The sequence below is a fragment of the Mesocricetus auratus genome, unplaced genomic scaffold (assembly GCF_017639785.1).
Source record: "Mesocricetus auratus isolate SY011 unplaced genomic scaffold, BCM_Maur_2.0 Super-Scaffold_100021, whole genome shotgun sequence".
NCBI classification, from domain to species: Eukaryota; Metazoa; Chordata; class Mammalia; order Rodentia; family Cricetidae; genus Mesocricetus; species Mesocricetus auratus.
Genome location: NW_024429202.1, coordinates 2,232,134 through 2,257,249, shown reverse-complemented (window position 1 = coordinate 2,257,249; position 25,116 = coordinate 2,232,134). Strand labels below are relative to the sequence as shown.

General features: G+C 42.5%; 1 protein-coding gene across 7 annotated transcripts in view; it reads right to left on the bottom strand.

Moving 5' to 3' along the window:
- Nucleotides 1–504: 504 nt before the first annotated feature.
- Satb1 (SATB homeobox 1) overlaps nucleotides 505–25,116 on the bottom strand; it is a 94,599-nt gene continuing 69,987 nt past the window's right edge. For 5 of the 7 annotated variants that reach the window (XM_040729223.1, XM_040729220.1, XM_040729221.1 and 2 more), the window contains exons 10-12: nucleotides 6,480–6,683; nucleotides 5,840–5,935; nucleotides 505–4,280 (exon numbers count right to left, since the gene is read on the bottom strand). In XM_040729223.1, the coding sequence (XP_040585157.1) occupies nucleotides 3,765–4,280; nucleotides 5,840–5,935; nucleotides 6,480–6,683 (816 nt within the window). In that variant the 3' untranslated portion in view covers nucleotides 505–3,764. The remainder of the gene's footprint in view (nucleotides 4,281–5,839; nucleotides 5,936–6,479; nucleotides 6,684–25,116) is intronic. The other 2 variants (XM_040729225.1, XM_040729224.1) reach the window with 2 other exon arrangements.

Below are 25,116 nucleotides of genomic sequence, written 5' to 3'. Positions count from 1 at the left end.
CTTTTCATAAAATTAAATGTGTGTGTGTATGAAAGTATGTGTATATAAGTATACATCTATATAGAGGAATATGAGAAAGGCTTAAAAATGTTGCTCGTATTTTAAACATTAATTCCAAACTATTTTTATTTAACATATAGTATTGTTAAACAGGTATAGTATTCTCAGCATAGACCTTCCACCACATCTCGTTAGAGGGCACTTCATATTTTATCAAAAATTGTGCGTATTAATAGATTGTAGCTCAACTTTTGTCTAAAGACATGCAAGTATCCACTATTTACATTTAAAGGGTTGCTTCAGAGCAAATGCTGAATCCAAGAATAGGCCCCTTCTAAGAATTCCTTCTAGGAACAGTTTGGATGACTCCTGTTTGGAGCTGCTGGGTTCCCACACTGCCATCCACATTTCTAGCTGGCATTAGCACAATAGACTCATCCCCAATGCTATTATAATACAGGCCATATACATTTTAATTGCTCTTGTTGAAATATCACCAGGCAGTTCATAATATCTCATTTATTGAAAATATTGTGACAATCAAGGACCTTGTTATCAGCCAAATGTGAACCATTGAGACTAGGGAAGAATTTGATAATAGCATTTGTGGGACATTCATTTTAGTCAATCCTGAACATTTCAACTTTTTCTATTCAAGCTATGTAGTTTAGATAAGCATAGTTAACTATAGATACTACTAGGGGTGGACACTTAAGTTCAGATTTCTTAGTACTAAATGCCAGTCATACACATTTTATACATATGTACAGACTTTGTTACCAAGTGCCACACAAGTAGGGCACACATATTAGTTACCTTGGTTTTCAAAGGTTATGTGTCAACTCTGCATATTGTGTGGCAGGAAGATACTATCAACATCATTTTTTGCATAATGTGCAAGTATTATATGGCCACAGAGTGTAATACAAATTAGTGGCAAAGTGCTGAGTGAAGGAATCCATGACAGACTCGGATGCACACGGTTGAATATTACCCGTAAACAACCTGACTCTGCTAAGGTCTTAACAGCACGAAGGACTATGTCATGCCCAGTGTTAAAACATCTCTGAAATATCGGGACACAATGAAGCTTGCTAAAGAAACTTTACCAATAGCCATAGGCAACAGGAAGAAGAGAGACATGGGTGACAATGACATTGAGGGAATAATATGGATCACTAGGAGAAAGCTTCAAAAATATGCCATCTTCAGCCATTCTGCTCACTCAATTGTGACCATCACCATTTGCTAACATGTGCTTTATCCTAAAGTAACAAAACTACGTAGACCTTAAATGGTGTAGCTTTCCAACATACTCATGTTCTAGGAAAGCTCTTTCAAAAGAATGCAGACTGTTAGAAATGGGAAAAATCTTACTAGCAACCTGATTTTCTCCTTCTAAATTACTATCAGATTTTCTGTTTGATGTCAATAGTGCTGGGATGTCTAAAATGAAAAAGTACATCAATTTCTACCTGATTCTCTGTCAACTCTTAAACTTGGGGAAAAGGAGGACGTGGGTGACAATCTTTAGTGACATGTTAGTTTTTTAGTTTTTTCCTTTAACATTTAAAATTTAGCTTACATCATCTTAATTCAAATGCCTTTAGCTTAAATGGTTACTTTTCTGAACTCCAGAAGACAAGAAGGTTTGCATTGTTTTCTCATTTGATAAAAGGAATTGAAATTAGTTTGCAACAAAGCAGCAGCCTTCTGAGTCGCTCAGCTGTGTTTCCCAGCAAAGCAGCAGAGGAGTTTCCAAGGAGCTCGTTCTACAGTCACAGGCCATGCAGTCCCCTGCATGAGCTCACCAGGACTGAGGAAAGGCTAACTAAAGGGTAGCTCAGAGCCCTGACTCCATGTACCCATACATCCCCATTAACACTTAGGGGGCCTAACAAATGGATACAAAAGGCAAAGAAACAAAATGAAAAAAAGAAAACAAATAAAAAACGAAGTTTCCCTAGAACCTCACACCTTGCCCTTACGCCCAGACTGCCACAATACGGTGTATGGTGCAAGATTAGAAGATGGTGTTTGAATTCTAGGGGTGTTAATCTTACTTTCTTCATGTAGTTCTCAGTTTTGACAAAGGAAGCCAAAAGAACTCAGGGTTATTGTACCTTCCTTACTTATCACTTGTAAAACAAATCAACACCAAGCCAAACAACCCCCTCCCCTAAAACAGTTAGTAGGAAGGGTTCTCACACAGAAGGTACATTTGTTCTCTTATTTATGCTATTGATGGCTTTGAAAAATACACCCTCGCTTAAAGGAAAGTATTGCCGTAATTGGAGGATTGTGAGAAAAAGCTGATATAACCATTCCAAGTACTTAATGGCTGAGAGTAATTCATGTTTCTGTTGGAGTCTTTGACTGCCCTATGTAGTAAGCAAAACCAGATTATCATCTGCATTGTGAAATTTCATACCTGCTTAAATCTGAGCATGTGTGGGGCTTGAATTTAGTATTTCAGGCAAGTGTTCAGTTGCTTGTACAGGCTATCAAGAGTGTCCGTGTACCTACACGACACAACCATCCTTGAGCTGGGTCACATAAGCAGACAAACCCTGCCATGGCATACTATACAAACAATTTTAATCGTGTAGTTACAGTTAATAACCACTCCTAATCAGCACATTTCTGCATAAAGAAAATTGTGATACACTTATAAAAACAGCAGCTGTAACAAAATAGCTGGTGTTTTCATAGTCATAAACTCATAAAAAAGAAAGACACCTTTATACAGAAATTTTATACAGATGTCGCTTTAAAATTGATTGTAAACCAAAGGAAGACACATTGCAAACATCAATTATTTTCACATTAATTGCATAATTTTCTAAGGTGATCTATTAGTTTTATTTACCTAAGCTTATTTGCATGATAGTAAAAATTGCATACAACAACAAGAGTGAAGCTCCTAGAGTGAATTGCTTGGATAACATAGACTTTTATAGGCAACCGTGTAAAGCACATTTTCTCTATTTAAAACTTTTAAGACACTTTGTTTTACTGCCCATCAAAATACAGTTATAAATAGAAACGAAATCAGTATGGTAACAAGAGAAGCAACATTACATTTAACAGAAACTTCCAAAAACTTAATTACAACATGATGCTGCAGGATCTACAAATAAATAACAACGACGAAATTGTGTTTCACATTTTCTTTTCCTTAAAAAAATCATGTAACAATGAGAATGAAAAGAAAAATTAGTGAACTTTTTATTTCCAAAATAAAAAACAAATTTTAATTACGGCAGTGCCATATAATACAAGGCATTTGTTGGCATATGTCATCTTTAAACTGCATTCCACAGTCTATAGTTCTTTTTTTTTAACATACAATCGAGTAACAAACTCTTTTTTTTTCCTTTTTCTCTTTAAAATAAGGGGCCAGTTTCCAAAGACCAGTGTGGAGTGTTACAGAAACAAAGGAAAGGTAATCATAGTCACAGAAGTTATAATGCTTATTGGAGGCTCCAGAGTAATAATAATAATTAAAAAGGAAAAACCAATCTCTGGCATCATGCTGACAGGGCACACACCGCGGTGCAGCCCCTGAACACAAATCCTACCAACAGACAACCCTGGACGCTTCACTGGGGCTGCCACGCAGTCCGGAAAACGGTAAGACCTTTCGTGCTGTCTGTCCAGTCCTCCCAGCCTCCTGTTTTGTGCAAGTTTCTGAAGATCCGTTGGCCAAAGGCTAGCCACGAGGTGGGCTCCCATCAGTAAGTACCGGCGGGCGGCGGGGAGCCTCAGTCTTTCAGGTCGGCGTTCACGTCTGTGCCCGCCTCGGCCGACAGCTCCTCCTCCAGTTTCACGGAGAAGAGCGTGTTGGCGTTTTTATCCTGGATGCCGCCGTCTTCCAGATCCTTCAGCAGCTCCTCCTCCTTGTACTCGGCCACGTCCACCTCCAGGCCGGAGTTGTCCTTCAGCCGGCCGTGGTGCTTGAGATAGTACCGCTGGTTCTGGAAGAACTTGATGATGGTGTACTTGGGGAGGTCGAGCTGCGCCGACAGAGTCTGGATGGCCTCTTCATCCGGGTACAGGCCCACGTCTTGGATGAAGCTCTGAAGGATCCCCAGGGCTTCCACTGAAATCTTGGTTCGCGGCCTGGTCTTCTGCCTGCTCTCCTCGTCGGACTCTGCAGAGGAGGCCACCGGGGGCTGCCTCGGGGGCAGCCTAGGGCCTGCCTGGGGCTGAGGCTGCGGCTGTGGAGGGGGAGGCGGCGGCGGCGGCTGCTGCTGCTGCTGCTGCTGCTGTTGCTGCTGCTGCAAAAAGACAAACAAACAAGCAAATGGTCAGAGCTGCTGCTCAGAGCCCGCTGGAGTGCGCAGAGGTGCTTGCCCAGGCCGTGCGCAGTGTCTGAGAAAGAGCAGGCCGGTTAAACAGCCCACAGTCTTTATCAAATACACAAATACACAACTGAGCTCGGAGCGGGGCGGCTAGGAAGCGGGTGCAGCTCGCAGGGTAAACTGGGCTCATTTATCCGCGGGTCTGAGGAGGAGAAAAACGGCTGGGGAAAAAAATGTGAGCCTCGCACTCTCTCAGAAGGATTCTCACCCAAGGAGGCCAGCATAGCACAACATGATGTCACCAATTAACAACGACTGGAAAGAATCCTTCTCAGACTGCAGAGGCAACCAAGAAGGCTACTCAGCCACCGAGAAAGCAGTGTGCCTGGCCAGGCTGCATTCTGTGGCTGCCCCCTGAGAACAGCACAGAAGCAGCTTCCCTCATTCTGCACACCTCTTGAAGGTGCCAGAATGTTCTGTCAGACAGTTCTGATTCTCTCTCTTACACACCACACACACACACACACACACACTTTCCTACCAAACTGCACTAAGCTAACACTACGTTTTTTTCCTTACCCCCACCAAATAAAGGTTCACTCCCTTCTACACCAGCTGGCGAATTGTTTTGTCTATAGTAAACTACGATGTGATTAGGCTTTAAATTTAATATATACAGACACTTTTTCATAATTAGGATCTGCATATGTGCTGCAATTCCTACACACAGTTATACGTAACAAGCGTGTGGCATGTGTCTACTGTGCACTCAACACCCATGACTCTCTGTAGCCAAGTCCATCAGCCCTGGCTGCTCAAAGAGGCGCTGTGTTAGAACTTTGTCCTGTGCTTACGCATTTCCCCTTATCCCCCTAAGAAGCAATTTTATTAAAAACAATTTACATTTTCAAACAAGTACTATTTTTATTACCTAACATACATCTTTCTTGTCTTTGTTTTAGCTGAAACAGTCGGTTTTTCAGGCTTTCACAATTATTTTAGTGCTTAATATCCTAAGGGGTTCTCTTTCTCAATTTGTTTTATCTTTAATAAATACTCAAGATTTTTTTTCCTGGTAGAAGGATAACTCTATTATTTTAGCCACAGATACCTGTATTATTCACAGACAGCAATACCAGGAATGAATGTGGGTGATTCAACAAAGATGTTAGGCAGGTTTCTGGGACCCTAGAGGCAATGCTATGTCCCTTAAAGGAGGAAGCTAAAATCAACCTTCAGATTTAGCAGAAATAAGTTACACAGCTCAAATTCAACTAGAACATGTTTAAATTCCTGAAGCCAAGACAGAGCCCCAGTATGGTCTGGTCCACACCCTTCAATCAAGTTCCTCCTGACAGCTGGCTCACACGGAGGCTGTGCTCCACACAGGCCAAGGGCAGCCAGTGTGTGCTCTGGCCAGAGCCATGGCCAGGCCGTCACTGTCCTTCACACATCTGAAAGCCTGGCTCAGGGAGCTGGCCCTCGCCACATCTCTTTTCCCTGTCTCCCGGCACAGGGGACTGGTGCCCGCTCACCTGAGGGGCAGCACTGGGCCATGGTGCGGGCGTCAGCAGGCCTGGTAGGAAAGAACCTCTAGACTCTCCTCTGCCAAGGGTGCTGGGAGAGGGGCTCTACAGAAAGACAGACAGACATGACTCACCCTGTCCTGCCCTGGGGTGGGTGGAAGACTGAGGTGAAGGCAGGGTGAGGAGCATAAAGTAAGACAGGTTCCCCTCCCCTTCACTCTGGATAGAATCCAAGGAATAAAATGTGTGACTGTCCTCGACTGTCCTCTGCAGCACAGTGGTGGGTCCTTTCCTCCAGGGCAGTATGGCTTTAGTTAGAAAAGCAATGTTTTCAATTTGAATTCTTAAAAAGCCCACCAAAAGATATGTGCTAAGCTTTTGTAATCAAAATCCAGTGCTAACCAAGATACCTTACTAAACTAGCAGTCCTAAAAGGGGTTTGATCTCTGCCACATCAGAGTAAGGAGACTACAACACCCCAGCCGGAAATGCTGTATCTGTCCTCCTCTTATCCCCTCAGCAAGACGGCAGTGTGCTGTCTCTCCTGTAGAACGCCTACACACAGTGGGAAGAGAGAACCACTGATTTCCCTCTAAGTTGAAGGCTTTGTTTATTTAGTGCTGCATGGAACCGGCCAAGGTAAACGAACCTGAATCTGTTCTGCTGGAACATGGATGATGTGGGGTGGCCTGTCGCCATGGTGATGCACAGCATTGCTCTCCTGCTCATAGATGGCATCGCGCTCAGGCTGAGGAAGACTGAGGAACCTGCGGATCATAGACAGGTTCTCCCACAGGGTCCTGTTTTCTGGAGACGGATCTTCCTTCCAGCGCAACAGCTCACACAGCCACCCCTTAGGAGGAGAGGGCGACATGTCAGTCAGTGCTCCAACCGTTAACATTCTCACCCACTCATCACACGCCAGCCTGCTTTACTTTTTCTGTTCTTTAAATCCACTGTGACACGATAGCTGTAGCTATAGGGGAAGCAGGTTCTGTTTCTGACCAATGTACAGATTTACATCTTGATGGGCAGATCCAAGGGTTGGGGAGATGGCTTAGTTGGTCAGTACTAACTGTGCACCTACGACAATCTGTGTTTGGAGCACCCATATAAAAGCCAGAGATGGGGGACAGAGACAGACACTAGGGGCTTGCTTACCAGACAGTTTAATGAAAACGGGGACTTCCAGGTTCAATAAGAGACCTTAAGTCAAAAAATAAAGTGGAGAACTACAAAGAAAGACAATCAGACATCAACCTATCACCTGAACACATGTACACGCACACACACACACACACACACACACACACACACACACACACACACACACACACACACACTAAAAGAAAGTAGGGACAGACATTTTCAGACTCCAAGAGTAAGAGAGCACTCATCGGACTCTGCAGTCAGAGGTGAGGGTAGGTGACCAATCTTCTTGTTTGCCAGTGACCACTGAGAGCAAGTCAGAGTTCTAGAAATAAACTGTCCCCAAAGGCTTTCCTAAGCTTACACTTTCTGTGGAGGGGGCAGATGGAAGCAGACAGACGGACAGACAGACAGACGTGGGGCGGGGGAGCACCAGTGTGCATCAGTGCCCACATGCTTGGACGTGAATGCATTTGGCTTTATTACCATGGACATGAGGAGAGCTCTTCAACAAGGGCGTTTCTCAAAGGGAACCTAGAGTCCTGTTTCTCTGCCCGCTGTAGCACATGTATATGACTTGTCAGGCAGGAACTTTAATAAGTTTCCAGGGTGAAGAGTAAAGGACAAACTCACTCAAGGCCCCAGTCTGACCCTGTGCGTCCTTAAAGATTTGATTGGCTGGATCAGAAGCAATGGGGTAGGAGAAAGAGAGGGAAAGTGTCCTACTGGAGCCCACTGGCCAAGACTGCCTCCCTTTCAAGCCACAGCACAACTTGCTGACAGCTCACTGCACTGACTGGACACCCCGGAAGGCAGCGCCACCCCTCACTGGCGCCACCCCCCAGGTGCCCCGTGACTGACATACAGACTGGGAAAGAGTCTGTCCTTTACCGTTGACAGCATTCCCCAGAGATGTTCTTCCTCATTCTATCCCCCTAGTCTCAACTCAGGCCATCCTATGTCCTCCCCCCTCCCTTTCCTCCCTCATTCCTTCCACGGAGGAAACCCATCTGGGGTCTGCTTTTGGGAAACTGCTCTAAAGTTAAGGGCTTTCTTGGAAATTTCTAGGGAAGCTAGCTGGATAGGGCACTGTACCTCTATTATGTGAATTGTAGATCTATCCAGAAAGGGTTCTGCTTTTTATGTTACTAGGAGATGAACCCAGACAACTGTATGTCTTTCTATTTTCGAATTAAATGGGCCATTCAAAAGAAACTTCTACTTGTGATAATGGTGAAAGAGAGCAAGGCCTTCCTCTCCTGAAACTGGTCTGACAGACTGATTGTCTGAGAGACTGCAGAAGAAAAGATGGCGGCTGACACATTAGCTCCCTACTAGCCAGCCAGAACACCCACGATTCTAGGTCAGTTATACAGGCTTTGTTATTGCTGGTTTCCTTCTGAGTTCAGTATAAAACTGGGTTACACGCACACCAGCCAAGTGCCTCTAAGAACATTTGGATCCTTTAACATTTGTTTTTATTAAGCAAACACACACACATATGAATGATCATGTGACAATGCTGTCATTCAATGCCATTGAACACACAGTTCGAGATGAGAAGGGGTGGGACACTGAAGATTTAATTTGAAGGACCAGCCACTGAAAAGGAAACTGACCAAATCTCAGTTGTGATGACAGAGCCCTGGAGCCTGCCTCTCACCTGACCGCAGAGCCTCTGTCAGACTGCTGGGAGATGCCAGAGCTGGGCTCTACTTGAGCAAATAGAACATACACTACGAAGCTGACAATGAGTATTTGCAGTGGTCGAGACACACCTGCCCTGGAGATATTATTTAGTTCTTACGTGTAAACTCTTGCTATTTGGAGCGAGTCATAAAAATATCATCCATTTTCCCAGATCCAAGCTATTTCCTTACACCGTGTCTCTAAATTATGTTACAGGATAGGTATTGGATATGTGGCCATCTCCCTGGAGGCTTGAGTGCAGAGTGATTAACTACCTTTCCTAACTACCTTGATCTCTGACACGACCTGGATGCCTGGGAACATGGTCTTATTTACCTCCCCAGAGAAGTGAGAAGGCTGGAGAAAAGGCTTCCTAACTTGGCTGGTCCCTGTGAGTACTGAACATTGAGCTGCTATCATTTTAATTTTTTTAGATATAAATATATATAGCTGAAAACTGCCAAGAGTTAAATTAAGAATGATTGGTGTTAGAAAAGCTTCTCGGAGAATGCTGAAAACACTGATGGTCTCTCATCCTTCGGAACTTCTACAAGGAAGGCAGAGATCACTTGGCGCTGGGATATAAGTGGAAAACATGTGGATCACAGATGTTCTTTGGAAAAGAAAATCATTAGTTCTTTTAAAACAACTAATAATGACAGCTAATTCCTAAATAATCGCACTCATGCGGGTTTAACAAATATTTCAGAAAGAGAAGTCTGACTCATTCAACAAACATTTTGCCTACATTGTCACTTCTGTGTCTGCGCTTCCCAGACAGACCCTTATTTTTATTAATTGCCCATGACTAACGTAACACTTCCAGTACTTTGCCATTAACCCCTGCCCTTAAATAATACTTCTAATTTCTTATCTAAACATAATGTGATGAATCTGAAGTTGGAGCTCATTTCCGCCTTTTAGAGACAGGGCCAGGCTGAAGCAACTAGAATCAGAGGTTTCGTACAGAAATATCTGACAGTGCATCTGGGAACTGTTAGAGCACTACAAGGGTGTTCAAACACGAGAAAGAAGACAAAGGGGCTGTGCTTGTGTGATTGTTAAATAACGGGAAACACACATTCTTGACACCTCTTTTTTCTCCTTTGTCACAATAGAAGCAGACTTATAAACTCCCAATTAGGATCGGCAACCTGTCTTTATACTAACTGTAGCTACCTCAAATCCTACTGCTTTTCACTCCATCGGTCATGACGTACTCTATGATTTGAAGAAAGGAACTAAAGAGGACATAAATGCCTTCTAATTTCCCAGTACCATTTCTTACACCAGTTCCCTAAACGTTAGAATCTGGGAAGGTGAGGCCTGGACGCTGCTGACATCGGGCAAATAAAACTGAGAACCCCCCAGAAGTACCACAATGCTCAGGGGAGAGAGAGAATAATGAAAAGCAGTGCTCTGCGGTAAAATGTGAGCTTTATCCCTTTAGGGGAGGTCTCTGGGACTGGATGAGCTATGCACAGAAGGCAGGAGGATCAGGGAGCTACTCTCAAAATTAAATGAGATCGTAACTCTTTGAACAGTAGAAAAGATGGAGGCCCAAAGAGCCTTCATCAAATGATGGAACCAAGGAGCAATCAGAAAACTAAAATGGTACAAGGAACAACCTAAACTTTAAATGGAGTAAATTTGCCAAGCAACATCACACTGCATCTAATGAGGGCAAAATATAAACAGTAACCACATGTAAATAAATTAGTACAAGTTTCAGAATGTTACTACTTTTCAAACTGACAAAGTTTAATTTGACACCTTCTGTTCCAAACCCTTTGTTTCTATTCAAAATCACGCCTTGAGCTGTTGCTACCAATCACGGCACTCCCTATTACTTAAAAAAAAAAAAAAGGAAAAAAAAAAACCAAACTGGCATGGACCCCGAATAAGTTGAAAATGCCATGCAGATAAATTCTGAGATAATATGTTCAAACCTGTTATATACAACACAAATCCTGTAAAGTTATGTATTGTAAACCTACATTTATTGAGAACTAAAAGTCTTAAATCCATCTGCCACAAAGGAAATACTGTTACATTCTTTATAGTAACCAACAACCATCTGCAAACGTCTTGCCACCGTAAGCAAGAAAGCCGTGCAGAGCAGGCTAACGGGAAGGGGGAATGAGGAACAGTCTTTTGACGGGTTTTGGTTTGGGATCTAATAAGGAAATGTAAGATCAGGGGAGAAATGGGAAAGAGAAAAAGCAGAGTGACTGCCAAACCCATGTTACAAAAATCAAAACAAACTCAGTGACAACACAATGGCAATTTATTATGGTCCATGAAACACACGACTGTGTGCTCATTTTAAAGGAAAAATTAGCAGTTCCAAACTCAATATTCTAATGATGTGCTTGCTGACAAGATCTTGTTGTGCCACATTTAAATAAAAATCCTGGCACCTCCGTCTCTCAGCTGCTAATTTCCAACCAAACTCAATCTCTGATTTCCATGCCATTCTTTAGAGCAATGAGTTCGAGTCAGTTCAGTGCTCACATCTTAACACAGACGGAGTACCCAGGGACTCTGAGGCAGAAAACCAGTGTCCCCTGAGAAATGTACACAGCACCTGCAAATCCCCCATACACAGACATGCTTACAAGGCCTGACCTGGGACAAAGCTGGAAGTTCCTAACACAACTAGTTTTCAAGGGGAAAACAGACTTTGATACCATGTGGTGGGGGGTACTTAATGCAATATGCATATGTATATATAATGCCATTACGCACATATACATTTTAAAACTAAGAGCTATAAAGAGAGAAAGAAAAATGACACGATTGCCTGCAGCACCTAAGAAGGAAAATACATTAAAAAAATCAAATGGTAATTTGAGTTCTAAAAGGCAAAACATTTTAAAGTTTGCACCTATCCCCCCACCCTCGTCTTTTATGTGTTATTTGCGGGAGTATTTTCTTCCAATCTCTGGGGCATATCGTGTAATATATGATATTAAAAGAAATCAATCTAAATAGGAAAGTATTTGATACAAACATTTTAGTGCAAAGCATGAATTACAGTTTTGTAAGTAGTGGGAACCAGAACAGAGTACATAATCCATTAACCGGTACTTCCAACAAAAAAATTCACCATTGTAGACTAAACTACACTAGGCATTTTGAATGAGTACATTTTCAACAACAACTAACTATAAAGCTTGCAATTTATCATTCAGGAAATAATTTCCTACTTTTAAAAGAATCTGTAAGTGTTACTTATGCAAATGAAGACAGTTTTTAATCTGCCCACAAACATGCTAACAGAGGGCAATTTTTTTCATTTACAGAGCTGCTGGCACTCAAGGGTAGTTTCACATCAGTGTGCTCCTATAAGCTAGGGAAGAAATGGGTTCTAATTGTCAGAACTACCGAATCTGTCACCTTTAGCATAAAGGCTTAAGATATAACAAAAGATGCCACATGACTGCTGTTTTAAGCCACCCCTTTTACTTTGCAGAAATACCCACTTTAATATCGTTTATTTTTTATATCACCTTACCCAAAATGTGGTATTAAACATATTATTTTGGGCAGCCTCACTTCAAAGATACTCAAGATCTAAGAGTGAGGCCTGGATGCCTCTCAAGTCAAGTCGCCATCTTCCAACCCAAACCGTCCCGACACTGAAGTCAAATCCACGGAAGAGTAACCCTGAAAGCATTTTAAATTATTTACTAGGTTAAAAGGGTGAAATGATACTTTAAATACATCAGATTTCATCATCTAGGCCATTTTTTGGTGGCAGAGTGGTATTGATCTTTCCAAATGCTTAAATTAGCTAGTTTGCAGAAGGTCATTATTTGATTAAAGGCATTACAGTTGAGGGCATGAGGCGACGTGCTTTTTCTTCTTTCCCAATTCAAATCATGATATAATTTAATAAAAAGGATCCTATCATGTCCCGTAATAAAAACACTTGTCTTAGGATAGTGTTCTTTACCTAACATATTAACCTAAATGCCATGAAATTCTTTAGAAGGGAAACCTCTGCTAAAACCGATCAGTCGATGGGCTAACAAGAGACTCTGCCATCAACATTAAGAAAGGACAGGTTCTCTTCCACAGGTTAGTGGGAGTATACCATCTCCCTCTTCCATTTAATAACATCGACAGTAGCACAGGGAGTCTAAGCGGAGACTGGTTAACATTCATCTTATTAAAGAAAGCATGGAGAATAAATCTGAACAGAGATGTACCAGCAAAAACATCTCTACACTGAAAGGGGAGTGTTATGGTCACCTTCTTCCAAGCTGAGTTTTAAAGAAATCACAGCTTAAATATTCATGTGGCCTCTACGATATTCATTTCCAAGGTGTGGTTTCTGATGCACTCATTAAAAAGAAGAAAAAGTAATAATGAAAATATTTTAAACTACTGCTATTTTAGACTCTCAAGATTACTGTGTTTTAGACTTCTGAGCTCCTTCCAGACTCTCCAGTTATTTAAGGGACATAATATCTTAGCCAAAAATCTGTGGGTTTCTATATTGGGGTAATAATAGGCCCTAAAACGACTGTCTACAAGCTTCTTCTTTTGCCCCTTTGTTATTAAGAGGTTAAGCAACTCTAGCATAGCTCCAGGGGATTTATTATTAGCATAAAAATAATACTTACACATGCCATGAAGACCTCTTAAAATGTAGTGACATTAGAAGGGCTCTCAAGAGTCACTAGCAAATCATCTTTAGTTTTCAATTCTGCTTACAAGGTAATCAGATTAAAAAGAAGAAGAAGAAGTATCATTTGCTTTCTACTGTTTTTATTTCCTCCTCTCCCCTCCCCTCTCCAGGTCACTCACATGGGGACATAAACACAATGGTTTTCCTTTGACTCCACACAGATTGTTCAGTTCAGAGCAAGAGTATCAAACAACTTCTTCCCAGAGTAGATACAAATGGTTCTTACTTTAAAAGGTTCCCAGGTGAGGGAATCTCCCAAATTAAAGGCATTTTATGAAGAGAGAAGTTGAGAAGGTGAAAAAAGAGGAATGAGAAGTGTGAAATTCTAAACAACCTACTAAAATATCTATAATAGTGGTTCTCAACCTGTGGGTTGTGACCCCTTAGGTATAAGACCATTGGAAAACACAGGTGTTTACATTACGATTCAAAACAGTAGCAATATTACAGTTATGAAGTAACAATGAAGTAGTTTTATGGTTTGAGTCAGCACAACATGAGGACTGTATTAAAGGGTCACAGCATCAGGAAGGCTGAGAACCATGTGTCTGAAAAAGACAATCTCACTTGACAGAAATATAAGATTTCAAAAGACCTGGATTTTATTTTTAAAGCATTAGATTTTGAAGGTGTCTACCATAAAAGTTTGATTTTTATATATACTCCAACTCTAAGGCAAGAATCTGACTTATATGCCTGACACATGAGTATGAACTCTGAAAAACAATCTTACCTGCCTCCACACATGCCAGCCAATAACATTTTTGACATTATATAACTTTTAGAATGGTTTAGCCTCTCTACTATTTTGACATCTGACCTTCAATTCTTTAAGTTTCCATTCTCATTCTTCATAAAGGGTGTCTCAAAAATGGAGAGCACCCGAGATTCATGCTGTAACTTCTCAAGGTTAGCCTCTATTCCAGCATCAAGAGTATACCAATGGATTCTTCAAATTGGGGTACCTTTTCCTTAACTGATTCTTGGAGGCACCAAATTCTTTCAATTACTTGCAGTAGAAAATTCAACATGGAATTACCACCTACTTCTAATGAAGTCCTTCAAAGAGCAAATTAACTGATTTTTAATCAGTCTGTAGACTTGCAGGCATGCCCTCTTGTTAGACACTGTGACACAATGATGTCATCTACAAAGTCCATACCTGAACCCCCCCCAGATGAGCTACAAAAAAAGAGGGGGGGAGGAAGAGGAGGGAGGGAGAGGAGAGGAGAGGAGAGGAGAGGAGAGGAGAGGAGAGAGAGAGAGAGAGAGAGCACCCTTGTGTTCTAAGTGAGTTTGTGGTCTGTACTTCTGTGCTGAAGTTCATCCATAGCTGTCCCCCACCTCACAGGGCCTGTGGGCTGCAGGCTGAGTGTGCCTCGGAGCTCTGAAAGATTCCAGACAGACAAACAGACGGGGCGGCTTAGCTTTCTTGAATCCATTTGACCATCTTTGAGAAGCTGTTCGGAATGAAGGGTCTGCAGGGTAAAAAGCAACATAGCCCTCGCCCACCTTCTGACCTGACTGCCCATAATTTCCCGCCGTTCAATGTGCCTTCTCGAGGTTCCCAGAGCAGCAGCAACGCGCATGCCCTTACAGCCTGTGCTCAGTCCTATGCCTGGTCATAATCCTCACACTTAGTTGCACTAATTATTAGCTACTGGCTTGAAGGGACGAAAAGAAAGCATTTCTCCTAGAGTAACAGAAATAGAAAACAGAACATGAGGCTGTGCCATGCACCTCGGGAGACGGATGACGAGGTGCACAGTGGGTAGGAAGTATCTATACCAAGTTGAGCAAATCACCTTTCTGAGCCTCTGGGAAGACTCCTCCTCTGCAAAATATGGATAATAATGGTATTAATCTCACAGTGGCTGGTACAAATGAGACAGTATATTCTGCCTCATGCCTGGTCTGAGATAACTACAGAATGTTGCAAAGATGTTAAAGTACTTAAGCAACTCATAGTTCATTTGGTTAGAGCAGTTGTGAAAAGGTCACTGAGGGGCAGATACCAAGAGTGACAGAAGTAGAGAGGAAGAAGAATGTCTCCCCAGCAAGGGCAGTACTGACTTGGCTTCAAAGAATGGGACATATGGAAGGGATTGGGAGAAAACAATCTAGTTTCTTTGGAATGGATGATGCTTCCTCCAGCCCTTACCACACTGGCTTGAGAAAATGACTAGGTTTCTGTAACCTCCAGGAGCCTGTCTAAGAAGCTTGCCAGAAACCCGGGGCAGATCCCTCAACTTCTTCAGACCTCAAATATCTCCGTTGCAAAAGAAAGTCTGACTTTATCACCTACTTCATAGCATATTGAGAAGTAAAAGAGATGGAAAGGACTTGGTACTTAATAACAATGTCAACTATTGCCTATAGAGCCTGGAACACTTAAGAAAGCCAAAGAGAATAGCTATTACCATTTTCCTGCCACACCAGCTACACCCTAGACAACAAAGCTCAGTCAACAGCTAACTACCAACTCTACCCCGAGGCTGGGATATTGGAGCACAATTGATATCTGAAGCATCAAAAGACACCTATGAAATGTGAAAATCCAGAGGTAAGAATGTCTGGCAATGACCCTTAAAAGACAAATTCCTTTTCTAAGCCAGTAGCCTCACTTTCAATGCTTATTCCAAAGAAAAGATAATAAAAAACATATAAATAAAAAAATGTTTACGTTCACATTATCTGTGACAGCAAAAGTTGAAAGTAACCTAAATTCACTGATAGGAAATTGGCTACTTCAATATGCAAATGGACATGACACACATATACAGCAATATACACATATGTACACAAGTACATGCCTGTGTATATAAAGAGCCTAAATCAGGATATTAAATCAGAATATCTCTAGGTGATTGAGATTATGGATATTTTTATGTTCTTCCTTATGCTTGTATTTCTGATTTTTCTGTAGTGACTATGTAATAAAAATATGCATAGCAAATGGCTTTAATTAAAAATCTAATTTTTCTTGTCTGTCCCCTCTATAACCAATGTGAGTTCCTATCAACTCTAGCCCTCAGGAAGGCCTTTTGGATTTTTTCCACACCTAAGGCTCTAGTCCCAGTCTTCCACTCTGGCTTCTTTATTCCAGCCCACTCCCAACTCTACCAATAGATATGAATACACATTGCCCTGCAGTAGCAAACTCTTCCCTCACTCCTCATACCTCAAGGCTCATGCACAGTGACTGTAAAACTTGTCAGAAGAGTCCCCACGACAAACTGGAGTGCCAGTAAGTTGTGAGGCAAAGTTAGAAAAATGGTCCAATTTGGACCATGCCAAGACTGGGCACACCTGCCATTCTTGGGTTTTCACAGATGGCTGCAAAGTCCAGCAATGTAAATTTACACAGAAGATGCTTTACTTTAAAGAAATAAGATTTGAGCTGAACTTGGCTTCCTAGCTTCGAGGTGACCCAGAACCAACCAAGGACCCTGTGGCAGAGATGAATGTAAAGACTTAGGAAACTGGGTTTTCCTGAAACCTCAACTCAAGTACATGTGCACACTTGCAAAGTAAACTTTTTATTGTGCTGTTTACTAACCATTATTAAAATTTCAGTTTCTTTCCCATTGAAATCTGACGAAGAGTAATCATGAAGCTGTGTGTGTGAGCCATGTGTGATGAGAAAACATTATAAAACTGAGAATTCATAAAATCTTTCAGGTAATTTACCTGATAGGATAGCTTGTTGGCTTGCACAATTAATTTACCACTATGCTGTTTTAAACAAATATTTCTGTACTACATTTTTAATGTGTGTGTGTGTGTGTGTGTGTGTGTATCTTTTCAATACAGACACTCAGGAATGAGCTATACTCTCCATTATGCTTAGTTAAAATCGGGGAGTTAAAATTTTAAATCTTCTCTCTATGATGTTCTAGGAGAAAGAAAGAAGTTTTAAGCCAAGAGAAGGCACTTTGGGATTTATAAGTCATTTGTCTAATTTGAAATAATCAAATCTTGTGAATCGCAAGCAGCCATTAAAAGGACAGAAAGCATGGATATCTCTAGAAGCAGTATGTGGATCAGAGTGGCAATGACCATACCAGGGAGGTTAAGCCTAGGTACAGGCTGCCTCCCTTATTCCTCAAAACCCCCAGGCACAGCTGGAGACAACCAGTGCAGAAATGTCTGAAGGAGAGGCAGGCAGGAATGGAGAGTGATCCTGCTGTGCTCGGAGCATCCTCCCACCCTTCCATATTCTTTAAGGACACAAGGCTTGACAATGTCTACTCTGCCCTTCCACAGGTCCCAGCCAGCAACGGTAGAGGAAGGGGACATATGAGCCACAGACCTTTTGGGAAGCATTTTTCCTAGCACTTCTCATTCAATAAGGTAAGAGTCATCCACAATTCAGGTTTGCATTGTTATTAAAAGTATAGCTTGCAGGCAGTGGTGGCATAGGCCTTTAATCCCAGCAGAGACAGGCAGATCTCTGAGTTTAAGGACAGCCAGGGCTTCATGGAGAAATCCTGTCTCTAAAAACAAACAAGCAAACAAACAAACAAAAAAGAAAGAAGAAAAGAAAGAAAAAATAGGGAGGGAGGGGGAGGGGAGGAGGAAGGGAGGGAGGAAGGGGGAGGGGAGGAGGAAGGGAGGGAGGAAGGGGGAGGGGAGGAGGAAGGGAGGGAGGAAGGGGGAGGGGAGGAGGAAGGGAAGGAGGGGGAGGGGAGGAAAAAGGGAGGGAGAGGGAGGGAGTTAGCGCCCAGCTGGTAAATCCTTTTCCTCTGCAGGGAAGGCATTCTCTCATCAAGTACAGCACACTTGCTGTTAGGTATCTATGCTAGAAACAAGGCTGTTGGTAGTTTTGGGTTTGGTTTAGGATGCTATTGTAATTATTACAATCCCCTCTTATTATACTTTAGAGTGACAGGCCCTTGAAAAATAAGCACACCAGAAAGCAATAAACAAATTGGAAGAAAATGTTTCCCAGGTAAATTCAAAAATTCCTAGGCTAATATGTTAAGCATGTAATTGCTCCCTCTGCTCAATTTATCATTGATCTCATCTCTTTGGTGCCATAGACCCTTCTGGCAGTCTGGGTAGAGCTCATGGATGCCTCTTCAGAGGAAGGTTTTACATGTTTGAAATAAAATACATAAGATTACAAAGAAAACCAATTACACTAATATACATAATTGGTTTATGGATAACTTAGACAAGGGGGTGGGAATGGACTGGATTAAGCCAATCTATCAAAAGTATGTGATGTAGTAAAAGGGGTGTGTGTGTGTGTGTGTGTGTATGTGTGTGTGTGTGTATGTGTGTGTGTGTGTGTGAGTGTGTGTGCTCGCATGCTCGATTGACCATGCATGCATGCGTCTTTAAACTAACACACCGAATTCCAACCTAGAGCAGCAGATTCCTGGTGATGAGCCAGAAGAACACTTTTCCAAGAGCTCTGTCATGACATGATAATGCTAGGAAGACGGGATTTGCTGGTGGCAAATCTGTACTACAAATGTTGCTAGGATTTGTTGCTGGTGACTGAGTGAAACACCAATTTCTAGGTAGAGGCCACACAAAATAAATGATTTCTTCCCCTCCAAGTCATTGTCCTCTTAGGAAAAGTGGAACACAGGCTAAGAACCTCTGAAGAGGATAAGTCCCTGACCTTAAATGTACATCTGTATACGTACATATACCAAGTACATACTCACATACTTCAAATATTTTTATATAACTAATCCAGATAGAACCCAGCAAATTAGAAAAACTTATTGTTTTTGTGGATTTGTGAAATAAATTCCCTCCCTTCCTCCCATTCCAAAGGAACATGTTTCTTAAGAGGCGGAGCAGAGTTAAACAGTTACTCCTAGTGGGATGGCTACATCCGGGATGCTCAGCTTCCATGAGAGGTGTTTCAGTGCTGTACCTTTGAGTATGGATAGTGTGTCCCTGTGTGTGTGGGGGTGGGGGTTGAAGAGTACGGATAGTGTATGGGAGGGTTGATGAGTTTGGATAGTGTATGCATGTGGGAGGGTTGAAGAGTATGGATAGTGTGTGTGGGTTGAAGAGTATGAACAGTGTGTGTGGGTTGAAGAGTATGGATAGTGTGTGTGGGTTGAAGAGTATGAACAGTGTGTGTGGGTTGAAGAGTATAGATAGTGTGTGTGTGGGGGGTTGAAGAGTATGGATAGTGTGTGGGGGTTGAAGAGTATGAACAGTGTGTGTGGGTTGAAGAGTATGGATAGTGTGTGTGGGTTGAAGAGTATGAACAGTGTGTGTGGGTTGAAGAGTATGAACAGTGTGTGTGGGTTGAAGAGTATGGATAGTGTGTGTGGGTTGAAGAGTATGGATAGTGTGTGTGGGGTTGAAGAGTATGGATAGTGTGTGGGGGTTGAAGAGTATGAACAGTGTGTGTGGGTTGAAGAGTATGGATAGTGTGTGTGGGTTGAAGAGTATGAACAGTGTGTGTGGGTTGAAGAGTATGGATAGTGTGTGTGTAGTTGAAGAGTATGAACAGTGTGTGTGGGTTGAAGAGTATGGATAGTGTGTGTGTAGTTGAAGAGTATGAACAGTGTGTGTGGGTTGAAGAGTATGGATAGTGTGTGTGGGTTGAAGAGTATGGATAGTGTGTGTGGGTTGAAGAGTATGAACAGTGTGTGTGGGTTGAAGAGTATGAACAGTGTGTGTGGGTTGAAGAGTATGGATAGTGTGTGTGGGTTGAAGAGTATGGATAGTGTGTGGGTTGAAGAGTATGAACAGTGTGTGTGGGTTGAAGAGTATGAACAGTGTGTGTGGGTTGAAGAGTATGAACAGTGTGTGTGGGTTGAAGAGTATGAACAGTGTGTGTGGGTTGAAGAGTATGAACAGTGTGTGTGGGTTGAAGAGTATGGATAGTGTGTGTGGGTTGAAGAGTATGAACAGTGTGTGTGGGTTGAAGAGTATGGATAGTGTGTGTGTAGTTGAAGAGTATGAACAGTGTGTGTGGGTTGAAGAGTATGGATAGTGTGTGTGTAGTTGAAGAGTATGAACAGTGTGTGTGGGTTGAAGAGTATGGATAGTGTGTGTGGGTTGAAGAGTATGAACAGTGTGTGTGGGTTGAAGAGTATGAACAGTGTGTGTGGGTTGAAGAGTATGAACAGTGTGTGTGGGTTGAAGAGTATGAACAGTGTGTGTGGGTTGAAGAGTATGAACAGTGTGTGTGGGTTGAAGAGTATGGATAGTGTGTGTGGGTTGAAGAGTATGGATAGTGTGTGTGGGTTGAAGAGTATGAACAGTGTGTGTGGGTTGAAGAGTATGAACAGTGTGTGTGGGTTGAAGAGTATGAACAGTGTGTGTGGGTTGAAGAGTATGAACAGTGTGTGTATGTGTGTGGGTTGGTGAGTATGGATAGTGTGTGCATGGCAGGGGTTGGGGGTAGGGGTAAGGGGTGGTAATAAAATGGTTCCCACAATATTCAATTCTCAGGTCAGTCCAATGGGAGAGAATGATCAGATTTATATATTTAGTCTATTGAAGATCACTACTAAAATACATCTATTCCTTAAGTAGTATCAACGGATAACTGAACTAATATACACATAAGATACTATTTTCCCGGTTGTGTTATGAACTTGGAGAATGAGTTTACAAACTCTGAATGCAGTATCAGCATTCTAATCCGGTTATCTTCAGACCTTAATCTGAGAAACCACCTCTAAAGGTGAGTGTGTGTGTGTGGGTGGGGGGAGGCTGTCCATCAAGAAGGGCCAGCCTGCCTGGGGAAACCCTGGAAACATGTCTTCCCACAGACCAGGGTTTCCCAGACAGAAGGGAAGAGAGCAGGACAGACACAGGAGAGGTAGCATAGGATGGATCAAAGACAAGGTACTCCAGGGTTGGGGGGAGGGGCTGTGTAGATGGCAGGAAGCTGCCTATGACATGGGGCACATCTCTGCTCAGTCAGTTCCCTTCTTATGGAGCAAATGCACATCTAGTATTTGCCTTTCAGATTACAGTATGGGGCAGGAGAATAGTGCAATTGAAAGGAGAAACAAAGTGAAGAATAAAGATGAATACTGGGGCAGAGGGGAGGAAATAACAGAGCACACAGCCATCTCTTAACTTTATATCACAATGATGACCTGTGTAAAATCTACCCAGCAACAAAAACACAGACTGTCTGGAAATTTAGCTTGATGGATATAGCTTTAGTCTTTATGATTATCCAGGGCCCAAGTTACTTACTTTCTTTAATCAAAATTACTAAAATAAAATTATTCTGCATTAGGCTATTACCCTTCCCCCAATCTCTAAACACAGAAACAAAAATTAATTGCCAGCCAGGAAGAAAGAAGGCAATTTAGGCAATAACAGCTTGGCATGGACTGTGCTGGATTTTCTAAGAGCATTTGTTTGTGAGTCTCTATTTTACATACAGCCTTCAGTTTCCTGACCTCATTGAAAGTAAATCTGCATTTCATTTAGAGCATCAAACTTCAGCAAAATAGCCACATAGCACCCAAGACAAGGAGCATTCATGTTGGTGCTGGGAGTAAGACGGTAAAAGGTTCAAAGGAACCATTTGGGGAGGGACAGTTCTCAGCAGGTCCACGTGCTCCGGGTTACAAATCATGTGCCTGCAAGTGTGGGCACAAGGCTCCTCTCGAGGGAGCAGTCTCCCACGTTCCCTTTGGGTGTGTGTTTTCTCTTTTCCCGGCCTCTCCCAAACCTGTGGTTTTTCAGTGACCTGGTTTTTGTTGTTGTTTTGGTTTGGTTTTGGTTTTTCGAGACAGGGTTTCTCTGTATTGTTTTGGAGGCTGTCCTGGAACTCGCTCTGTAGACCAGGCTGGCCTCGAACTCACAGAGATCCGCCTGTCTCTGCCTCCTGAGTGCTGGGATTAACAGCGTGTGCCACCAATGCCCAGTGGGATTTTCACACTGCCCTGACTCAGCACCCACGAAGGCACGCCCATTCCTCAACTGCATTCTACAGCTCACCTCTGCCTGGACCCTCTCAGTCTTCCCTAACAAGTCTCAGATGAAGACACCAACCGCCAAAATAGCACTTCCCCCCAAAGCAAAGCCTTCCCATTATTTGACCCCTTATCTCTTCTGTGATTTATTCTCAAGCGAAACCCTCTATGGGAAGTACTGTCTATCAAAACAGCATCTTTATTTACATTGTACAGGGCAGTATTGTCTATCAAAACAGCATCTTTATTTACATTGTACACCTGTCTCAGTCTCAGGGACACATACCTGGGTTCTACACAGGACATCAGACATAACTCAAGCTGTTTAACTTCCTGAAAACTTGCCTGAAAACACACAGCACATTGATTTATAGGGGAATTGGGCCACAGCTCTTCAAGACTCAAGGTTCCCTCTGAAAGATGAAATTCATGTTTCAGGAGTTTCACAATCGCCTGTGCATCTGCCAGGAGCTACTGGTACCCTTTTCCCATCAGGTGAGCTAGTCAGGAGCCAGGTCCTCTAGTTCTTCAGCTAAGGATACAAGTGTAAGCTACACTGTCGTGATATCAGTGATTTCAACAAGGAGAAAACAAAATAAAACAAACGTTCCCAGTTTAATTGTCCCCAATTCCCATGCCGTACCTAACCCTTCTTGGAATATTAAATTACAGGCGGACTGCAGCAGGGATAGAGTTTATTCACTGATGGGATAGGGCCTCCACTCTTGTTTCCAGAAGCATTCTGGGTGACATCTAGACTCAGGAGGAAAGTGTTGTAATAGGCGGGTGGCATGAAAGATGGAGGTTGGATCCAATCTTCAATAATAACTAACAACACCTTTGAAAACTGACTACAAAAGCAGAGTAAGACTGCAAAAACAAAAACAAGAGAAACTAACGACTCTGCAAAGATAGAGGAAGGGTACAGAAAGGGGGAACAGGACCTAAATTAGCTCTGAGAGTGGACATCTTAACAGCTGCAACAGAAAAGACCCTAACAGGCAAATTTTTTCTGAATGATTAATTTTTCCATCTAGCGTGACACTCAGGCCAAAAGAACACCTGGACAGGCCAAAATCTGTGAAGAAAACACCCAGCAGCCTGGTGAGAAAGGAAGGGAGTTCCGGTGATCTCAGAGAACTTCCAAGCTAGAGGGAGAAGGACGGATGCACAGCTTAGGAAAGACAATGTTCTACAGGAAGGAACCCTACTGGTCAGACGAGCCAAACAGTACAGGGCCCGGGAGCTCTGTGGGGAAGCAGAAAAGCAGAAAAGTAAAGACACTGTATTTTGTTTGTTTGGCCCGGGATGGCTGTAACTCAGCCACATCTGTTTTGAATGCAGCAGTAGCTGTTTCTATGCTACCTGGGTTCCTAAACCCTCCTCTGAGCCTTCTTTTTCCACCAGTTCTGCTTTTCACAGAGTTTCTATACTGGGGGGGGGAGATCCAGAACCTGGTGGGGATTCTGACCATGCCTGCACCTTCCTCCAGGGCTCTCTGGTGTCCAATGCAGAAGCCACTCTGCACCAGCCAACCTTTCTAAACGACTGCTGCGAGCCAGCAAGGATCTAGGAGATACATTTCCTGGCTGAGACCATTACGTTTGAGAATTGACCACAAAGACCAGAGTAAAAACTTATTAACTACAAAAATAACAATGAAAGCTGTTTTTGGAAAACTACATGTGCTCAAACTTAGAAACTCATTCAAAATTTTCACTTAAAGAGGGTTAACTCTTTAAAAAAAAAAGGCATAAGGTCAAAGGACTATTGCATGCCCACAGTGCAAAAGAAGAAATCTTTTTTAAAACAATGCCCAGAAAGTTCACTGGAGACCACAGTCTTTTTTCCCACTTGAGTTTTGGTCAGTGTGCAAAAATGGAATCTGTGAGTTTTGATGAATAATCTAGAAAAACAAACTAGGTAACTTCTCCATCTTTCTAAGCTTTAACTTCTTTGTATTGCATTTTATTTAAGGACATTTTACACAAATATACACACCCCAACCCTAAAAAAAAAAGGCGGCTGAAATTTTAGTTACACCACATGTGGTTTTCATTTGTGAAAAATGAACAAGCTGTTTGTGGTTAAACTGTCTAATCGCCTGTTATCAATCTAGCGCTGCATTCAAGATTTACAGGATACATCAGCTTCCGTGCCACATTAGCTGGGAGGGGGGAAGAGGAGGAGGAGGGGAGAGTTTATCCTGCGGAATAATATTTCCAATGCAGCCACACTCGCACTACATCTGGTTGTGCTGGTAGCGGCAGTTAAATTGAAATATTTCACAGCGTGTGTCAGAAACATGCAGAATGGTAATTATGACAGATCTGATTAAGCCCGAGTACCACAAGCTCCCTGGCCAGCGCTGGTTCTGCAGGTGTGACCTTGTGCGTGCCTGCGTGTGTAAATAAAATTAATTACAAGCGAGAGGGTGAAGGCTTCGGTGACATCACAAAGCGGAGAAACTCCCGAGGGGGAGACCTAATGGAATATTTTCCCTCAGTCTAATAATACAGTTCATATTGACTTGAGGTAATTAGTGGGATCATTAAGGCACTTTTCCCGGCGTATTTGGCTGCCTGATCAGATTAGTGAGAATGTTCTGAAGAACAAGCCCTGTGTGGTCTGCAGAGAGGAGGAAATAAAGAGTAACAAAGCGTATTCGGGAATGATAAGCAGCGCTGGACTTCTGCGCCAGTAAAATGTACCTCCTCTTTTGAGTCTGCAGACCCAACATCCTGTCCACTCTAATTCTTCTTGTGTCTTCTCGCCCCCATCCTGAATTCTCTCCACTTTCCCTCTCTCTCTGTTGACTCAGACCACTTCATCAC